Here is a 9,295-nt window from a genome sequence, read left to right on the forward strand (position 1 = left end):
AAGTTTTCACAAGCTTGGGTAAAGTAAAGTGAATTTTACTTATTATTACCATGGTATAATAAGGTATATTGAGAGAATTTTTGCCTTAGTGAAATTATTATTGGTAGATCTTTTGTGTATTTTTGGGTGTTCTTGTGTTTGCAACCTCTTGATTTTTCCCATTTTATATATTGGTAATTTAACATTTATTCACTTAGCATTTTAAATATTTCTTGATAATTTAACATTGCATACTTTATTTAATTTTCATTTACTAAGATTTTCTTTTCAAATCTTGAGTAATTCTTGACAGTTTAAATTTTGTTTGATTAATTTAATTTCTTGATAAATTAAAGTTTTTGTGATTTAGTTTTGTTTAATAATTTAACTCAAGAATTATTTAATTTTTGTGTTGTTTTCAAGTAATAGTAAATTTTTTCAGATTGTGAATTCTAATTATAAATTTTGAATTTAAAAATAAATTTTTGAATTAAAAATTTTTGAAACTGTTTCATTTTATTGACCACCAATGAATAGGATTAATTGTGTGCATAAGGCAAAGTGATAAACATGTTTTGTTCCTTTAGTTTTGCTGAAGTAAATTAAGACCAGGGAAACAGTTAAAGTTGTTTGATGGAGTGATGCCCATTTACTCTAGTATATTTCTTGTTTAATTGTTGATACCTCACACTTGTTCTGATCAAACTCAGTTTAATTTTTCACGTGATTAATAAGCTTTTTAAGGGATCACTGTTACCTCTAGAGTACTCGGTCATGATTTTTATTGTTATTAGATTTCAGGTATCTGGCTGAAGTGAGGTAAATTTTAGAATTCTGTGATTAGTTGTGCAATAACCAGGTACTTGGTACACATCGTGACAATATACATACACACACACACACACACACACACACACACATATATATATATATATATATATATATATATATATATATATATATATATATATATATATATATGTATATTATATATATATATGTATATTATATATATATATATATATATATATATATATATATATATATATATATGTATGTATATATATATATATATATATATATATATATATATATATATATATTTATATATATATATATATATATATGTGTGTGTGTGTGTGTGTGTGTGTGTATGTGTGTACATATATACTGTATGTGTGTGTGCGCGCCCAATAATTAAATGCCTATATCAAAAAGGTTTGTCATTAAAAGTCCTCAAAACCAGTTTTATCAGAAAACTGACGTCACGCGTGTATCATGTGTCATAATAATGGTTTCCGCTGGCAACGAACGAAATGACAGCTGTGGTACTTTAGTCATCAAGTGATATCTCTCTTAATTAAGATAATAATTACTCGGGATTTCACACACCGCTGATATGGCTGCCGCCAAGAAAAATAGTTTTCATTTAATTTCATATTGATTTGCAGTGTTAGTTTGGAATATTAAATTGAGTAATAAATGACGGAAAACAGTTTCCTTGACACAAATAATTACATATATCAACCTCTCATTTCTTTTCAAATTTTCTGAATGATAAAACGGTTAAACATCAGTGAATTTCTCCGTCATTTTCTCTTTCACTGATTCTTTGTCTTTATCTATGAAAGCCTTTTATGATGTTTAAAAAATTTAAGCTTCAATAGGCTACATGGAATTAATGATCTCTCTCTCCGTGCTACAGGTTGGACTTAATATACTATCATTTTCCCTTTTTTATCGGTACCTTTACCTTAGGTCTAGATAGGCTATTGAAGCATTAATGTCGGACATTGCTGAAATGATGTAAAGTCGCATCCGGACCCTTGAAGTAAGGTCCATGTGGTATGAAGAGCCGAAGAAATACGATTATTGTTTTAATAATGAGGAAATATTTGAAGGGCGTCTGTTTTCATTATGCAGCCATCAACGAGAGCAAATGTGGTTGGCGAAACCTAATTTTTAACGATACATAAATAAAGATTGGATTTGACGTTCGTATTGCGTATAGTGGTATTAGGCTACCTATAAGTGAACAACCTATCGGATGGCTATTATTATCGTTATATATTACATCAAAATTTGTACTACACTTCATGTTCGCATGAAATGTATTTTGAATGTTTATTATTATTATTATTATTATTATTATTATTATTATTATTATTATTATTATTATTAAGGCAACTGCTCTTTCTGCTTTCTGTGCAACAGGCGAATGGCTCCTAATTCTGGTGCACTTCCTGAAAGCCTTCAATTATGGCAGCGTTTCCAATGAGACAACAACAAACGGTTCTCTCCCTTCTGCGCGTCCCTGGAGTCTTAACCTTGAGGATTACCGCCTCCAAGGTGTAGGTTATTACTGGGTGTACGCCACCACTATCTCCTACACTTTCTACCTTGGTGTTGGTGGCTTCTTACATGTGAGTTAGTCCTACACTGTCCTCGTTTTCATTAGGTTTCTGAATATGATGAGATAGTATTTACATAATATCTAGATAATATGAATTTCGCGTTTTTGGTTTGTTAAGGGACATTCCAAGATCAGGGATTTGCCAATCGAAAGCTTTTTTCAGCCACTGCGAGTTTCAGTGAATGCAGGAATACCGATTTTAGAGACAAGTAGTTTAATGAAGTGAACAAATGAAAAAGCCAGGTGTCAACTAAATTCTAATGACAGGTGCTATACTATTTAACTCTCCATCTTCTCCCTACAGTGGTATTACTACGTTCGCCAAAGGGACCGTGCAGAGGAATGGAAATGTCAGCCCAAGAAGTTCATGAGTCCAGAACTTGAACGTGACGAGATACTCTTAGGTTCCCTCTCCCTCTTTATCGGCTCCACCATATCAGCCTTCATATCGTGTTACGTCATGAATGGGGGCTCTACGAAAATATACTATAGCGTCAGCGATTATGGATGGTTATGGTACTTCGCCTCCTGGCCTGTCGTCTTCATGTGGCAGGTAAGACGTCGGACCTTTAAAATAAATTGGCAGTGTTGAAAGATCGCAGTTCATATATCCTTGCGGTCTTACTTTTACCGTTTTAAATTTGAAATGAATCCTATTAACAACGAATAAATCAATAAGAAAATGTCGGGTTGTTTCCATGAAGAGTTGCTGCGTAGGTAATATTAAACCAACACATCTTTACTTACGTACAAAACTTAGTGGACTACATACCTCATAGAAAACAGATGATATGATTCCAGACACTTCTTCACTCGTCTGATAAACTGAACTTGATACACTCTTCCACGCAGTACAGATCTGTAAATATAAGTTAAAACAAATCCGTAAATATAAGTTAAAACAAATCCGTAAATATAAGTCAAAACAAATTCTCAAACATGAATTAAAACAAACATATCATCTCAAGTTACTTGGCACTTGCACTAGAAAATTCAGTCTGTATCCCAACCCGGATCCGACCTGATCAGTTAGATGTACAGTGCTAGAACACCGTTAGTGTCAAAAATGAATTTGATACACGAGAGGACATGCATCTTCCATTTGGAACTTTCCTTCTCTTTGCTTCCAGTCTGAAACTCTGGTTATTAAAAGAGTACCGGTTTGTCCTGAAGTAAGGAGATTAAGTTAGATGGGCTGATTTGTCTAAATTAGTTTCGGCGTAATAAATTCTGACATACCTAGATGTGTGCTGACACGGTGGTTTCACCGCTTCACAGAATAATCTGTATTAGTGTCAGATAACAATAAACAGGACAATAAAAAGATAGGGAAACTTATTATATACCTATAACAGAGAAATAGTCAATTTTAAGGTGCTGGCCTTTCAGTCTCACGGGCAAAGGGTGCGTGCGTGCATGAGTGTGTGTGGGTGTACATGTGCATCTACGGAAATGTAAACATTGTTGCACTCATGTGTATCAGTTTCATTTTTAACTTATGACGAGCACTGTAGCTATGAACCCATTTGGTACTTCCAGGATTATCTCACCTACTGGCACCACAGGTTCTACCACCTGCCCTTCTTCTACAAGAATTTCCACAAGCTTCACCACAAGTACAAGCAACCCACTGCTTTTAGCGTCACAGCCATTCACCCGTTCGAGTTCGTCCATATGCAAGCAGTGCTCGTGAGCCCGATGGTTCTCTTCCCCGTTCACTGGAGTAAGTTTTCCAGCTAGAAAGGCACATGAGATTTTCCGAATGAAGCAGTTTCATGTAGCTTAGAGGACTATTTCCTTTGAAATTTCGTTAATTTTTCTTATTTTGATTTTGATACAAGAATCCATGGGGTTAGTTACCAGATATATATATATATATATATATATATATATATATATATATATATATATATATACACATATATGAGCGTGTCAAAGCAAGAGCTATGGTATGCAACAGCGTATCGGGTTGCTTTTACGTTAGATTTTCCAGGGTAAGAAACAAGCTTCCTTATCTAATGAACCAGTTTGGCAAAGTTCTATAAAGAGAAAGTCTAGAAGCAAGATTCTGATTAATAACCTATCCACCTGTCTTTAAAAAGGAGGTCTTTCGATTTTATACCCTAATTGTTGTTAGTCTGATCATTCTTCATTTGAAATGTAGCTTATATGTATATGTATATGTATATATATATATATATATATATATATATATATATATATATATATATATATATATATATATGTGTGTGTGTGTGTGTGTGTGTGTCTATCACTAGATTAGTAGGCCGTGAAGAAAGATAATAATCTGTATTTGATCATATATATAAATATCTGGTGAAAATACTTTGGGGCGAGGGGGTGGGGGCTCGAGTTAAGATGTATCTGAATTCAACAGGTGTGTGTGCGTGATAGAGGTTATTCTTTTTCTTCTTCATATCATAGTATATGAGCGGTAACATCTATCTAACATGTGTGGGTTAAGTGTCACCTGAGAAGGGAATTGTCTGGTACTCAGTTGCCCTTCTGATTCAAGGCTTTCAATAGAAGGTAAATCGAAAAGCTAAGAGGACATTGTGCTTATATTAATATATATATATATATATATATATATATATATATATATATATATATATATATATATATATATATATATATATATATATGTATGTATATGTGTGTGTGTGTGTTGCATGGACGTTTACATTAGCAAATTCCACTGTATGATATGAGATCTCAAGCTTGATTAGCTTACTGATTTCCATTTTGCGACAGCTGTTTTCGTGACGATCCTGGCTTACCTGTACTACCATGGCATCATCGACCATTCCGGCATCAACTTCAAGGCCCACTGGTGGCAGCCATGGCAACCAGATTGCATCTTCCACGACAATCACCATCAATACTTCCATGTCAACTTCGGGTTCAACATGGAAATCTGGGATAAAGTAAGAATTTATGCAATTAACTATTGTAGCGATTAATCACACATTAGGTTGGAACCGTAGTCAATTATGCTGAAAATATAGACTGTCTTACTGCTATTTTTATGTCCGTTTGGTGTCTGCCCGTGATACTAGGTAAAATTAATACACTGAAAGATTTTATATTAAACGTATGTTCATCACTATTCTTAATCCGAGTGTGTGTGTGTGTGTGTGTATATATATATATATATATATATATATATATATATATATATATATATATATATATATATATATATATATATATATATATATATATATATATATCATATGGACTTTACCTTTGCTCCTTCCTGCTTTCAGATTCATGGAACTTACAGACAGAAAAACAAGGTGTATCGGGAAGATATTTTCTATGGCAAAGGGAAGGACATCAGCAGCTGTACGCAGTCCGAGCTCATAGAGGATTTAAGCCAGAGAGAATCTGAGAACGTCTTGGCCTACCGAGGTCAAGTACGAGATGAACAGGTGGAAGAGGTCAAGCGGAAAATCCAGTAATGGTTCTCAGTCATCATTTTGTCTGATGGAATGTTAACGTAAACGGCTAGGGCGCCTTCGTGTCTACTAAGTGTATATATCTTCTGATACCAACCTTTGATATAAACCGGTTTTCAATAATTAATGTCCATATAGGTTCGAGACTGTTTTACAACCCCTGTTATGGTTCAAGTACCAGACATTTCTATTTACGACGTCCTAAAAAAAAATTAAAGTTAAGCCGTCTTTGCCTTCGCTAATCCATATGTGGTATCATCATAGTTACTTGAAAACAAAATGATTGAAAATTCTTCCCTTCAGAGAGTCTTAGCGCTGCGATGTGTCAGTCTATGACCTTATTGCACAGAGGCAGCTAGAGAGAATAGTGAGTGGCCAGTTCCTTCACAATAAACTGCTGGGAGCAACGCATTCTAACCCACGCAGGAACTGCACTAAGCCACATGCATAAAATGGTGATGGTGGATACGTGGTTACAATGAGAGCCTTGGTGTTTTGCCTTACTTTATTATTCCTCTTCAGTGAATCATTCGTGCACACGAACTGCGCTGAATATATTAACAGTACTGACAAACGTATTATCAAATTTAAAATATTAAAAAGGGTTATCACTGCATTGTTTTAGCTGACCTGATCTTGGATTATATACAGTACTTACGCGATCTACTGATGATACTGTTGTTGTCTTGTTTTTATCATGTGACGAGGATGACAAGCAATATCATTTCATATCTATCGCTATATTCTTCGATACATTCGTTATCGTAGGTGTGAAATAAGTATAATCTTTATACAAGAAGTATATTTACCATTGTGGAGTTAAATTAAACATAATAAAACAAACAAAAATTAATTTCTGTTTTATTATCCGATTGATGAATCTTAACCGAGAACTGATGACACTTATTACGGGTTCAATACTAGCCTCTGCTGGCGTATAAGAAAGGTATACCTTGCCGAGATCTACTTGGACTTCTTTCGCCGATATTGCTTATGGTATAGAAATCTGTTTAAATCTTAGTTGTAGCCAAGATAAAACTCCTGGCAAACCGAGTAGCATTAAATCTGTTACTAGTAAACAACACTGCAACAGCAGCCTGCCTGGTGTTGCAAGCAAACAGAGCTAGGTCAGGTAAAGAAGAGTGCAGAGGATGTTTGTCATTGTAGTACATTTCATGCAACAAACATAATGAACTGGCGTCATGCCGTAAGTCAGCATTAAGAGTTGGTAAAATAAACTTGACTGATGAATAACTCTATCCAAGTTTTAGGTGAGAGTTAGCAGCCACGGACCTCACTGGAGAAACTCCAAATTAGGAGGAAGAAAAGTTAAAACACTTATATATGACGGTTTCATCTCAAAACTTTCTTAGTAAAACATTTCCGCAAGATACCAACTTTTTGAGATATAGAGGAAGCAGTATTATACATATGCTTCTCAAAAGTCAGTGTCTTAGAAAAATTACACCTAAAATCTTGAAAAAAAAAGTCACTGACATTTAAAACCGAACCATTTAAATGTTGATCAGGATGCAAAGACAAAAGTGTTCTGGATCGACTAACTATCATACTTTAAGTTTAAGAAGGGTTACACGTCATTCCTCAAAGCCTTCTCAACTCATGAATACGTGCCAGATCTCTAATTAAAAAAGTTCTGCAACCACATACCTAAGGCGTGGAAAAGGAACAACAGTTAGAAGAGTAGCACCATCGGCGTATGCAATCAGTCTGTTTTCCAGACCTTGCCACGTTTCACTAGTATAGATAATGAATAGCAAAGGTCCACCTGAAATGAGATTACTATAGCTAAAAATACTGGCCATCAATACAGACCCTTAGAGTTCTGCCTATTAAAAAATTCCTTTAGGATATTAATAAAAGGTCCACCTATACCCAATAATCTTAGCTTACAGACAAGTGCTTTATGATTCACAGTTAAAGGCTGCACTAAAATATAAGCTGCCCATGCGTGCCCCTGCACCCTCATCAAGAACGCTCTGCAAAGCGGTAGATTTTGGCAAGAGTGCACCACAAGTATCAGGGCCTTACCTCCGGCAATCAGGATATGTTTTGGCTTCTCTCTTTTCCACTTGTTGAAAATATAGAACTTGCAAGGTACTACAGAAGCTGCCCGTGCGACATCGTTCAGGCATCACAGATCACAATCAGTCATGATCACGAAGGTCCTGGCTATCAAAGCGATATCATTCTCTCTCTCTCTCCTCGAATACTGGAGTATCCAAAAAAACTGTTGTGAATATTATAAATAATGAGAAAATAAAATTCTCCGTCACATTTTTGGAGAACAAGTCATGTCTCAGAGTGCAGTAAAGATATAAGTAACCTACATATAAATTTCAAAGGTTTATTTTATTTTCTTCTCTGCTTCTGCTTTCGCTTACAAAGGACTTCTCACACAGAAATCACAACTTGTGAAAGTATGATTTTCTTATGTATATTCCCCTCAGAACTGTGTTCTGTTGCAAAGCCCCCCCAAAAAAAAATAAGACTCGCTAATGTTCTCTTTCGTTCGGAGGAATTTGAAGTGCCGTATGCCTGGTATACTGCAAGGAGTTCTCGGTCGAAGGTGCTGTAGCGGGACTCAGCGGAGTTTAGCCTCCTACTAAAGAAGGCAATGGGCTGAGGGGTCCCTCGGATGACCTGTTCCAGGATTGCTCTGCAGGCGACGTTGCCGGCGTCCGTCGTCAGCTGGAGGGGAGCGCTGGGGTCCTGGTGGGTCAAAGATGTTGCTTTGGAGATGGCGGCCTTCGTCAGGGAGAACGCCCACTGCTGGTCGGGGCCTCAAACTAAGGTCTTCGGATGGCCCTTCAGGATCTCCGTCAGGAGGGGCCATGGTGTGTGCGACCCCGGGGATGAACCTCCTGTAGTAGTCGACCATCCCGAGGAATTCCTGTACGGCCCTGACGGAGGTAGGGGTGGGGAACCTGGCAACAGCTGCGACCTTCGATGCGAGTGGACGGACGCCTCCCTGGGATATCTCGTGGCCCAGGAAGTCAACTCTTTCGACGCCGAAGGTGCATTTGTCGAACCTGACGACGAGGCCGTTCTCCTGCAGGCACTGCAGGACCTTCCGGATGTGCCGCAGGTATTCTTTTTGGGATCTGGAAAATATTAAAGTGTCATCCATGTAACAGACGCAGAAGTTCAGGTCCCCCAGGATGCTGTCCATCAGTCTCTGGAAGGTCGCCCCCACGTTCCTCAGGCCGAAGGTGGAGAAGACAAAGACGTAGGACCCGAAGGGCGTGATGATGGCGGTTTTGGGGATGTCCTCTGGAGATACTGGTACCTGGAAGTAGGATTTTAAAAGATCCAATTTAAAAATATTTTGACCCCATGGAAAGAGGCCGTGAGGTCTTGCATGTTTGGAAGAGGGTAGTGATCTGGTTCTGTGGCGAGGTTG

The 9,295-nt window shown here is 36.8% G+C and overlaps 1 protein-coding gene across 1 annotated transcript in view; it reads left to right on the forward strand.

The window, feature by feature from the left end:
* Positions 1-6,727, forward strand: part of LOC136842582 (lathosterol oxidase-like) — a 30,393-nt gene extending 23,666 nt beyond the window's left edge. Inside the window, exons 2-6 of the mRNA XM_067110121.1 lie at positions 2,194-2,402; positions 2,697-2,945; positions 3,932-4,115; positions 5,168-5,340; positions 5,683-6,727. Coding sequence (XP_066966222.1) covers positions 2,194-2,402; positions 2,697-2,945; positions 3,932-4,115; positions 5,168-5,340; positions 5,683-5,877 — 1,010 coding nt within the window. The 3' untranslated portion in view covers positions 5,878-6,727. The remainder of the gene's footprint in view (positions 1-2,193; positions 2,403-2,696; positions 2,946-3,931; positions 4,116-5,167; positions 5,341-5,682) is intronic.
* The last annotated feature ends 2,568 nt before the right edge of the window (positions 6,728-9,295 follow it).

This window comes from Macrobrachium rosenbergii, chromosome 10, assembly GCF_040412425.1.
Source record: "Macrobrachium rosenbergii isolate ZJJX-2024 chromosome 10, ASM4041242v1, whole genome shotgun sequence".
NCBI classification, from domain to species: domain Eukaryota; kingdom Metazoa; phylum Arthropoda; class Malacostraca; order Decapoda; family Palaemonidae; genus Macrobrachium; species Macrobrachium rosenbergii.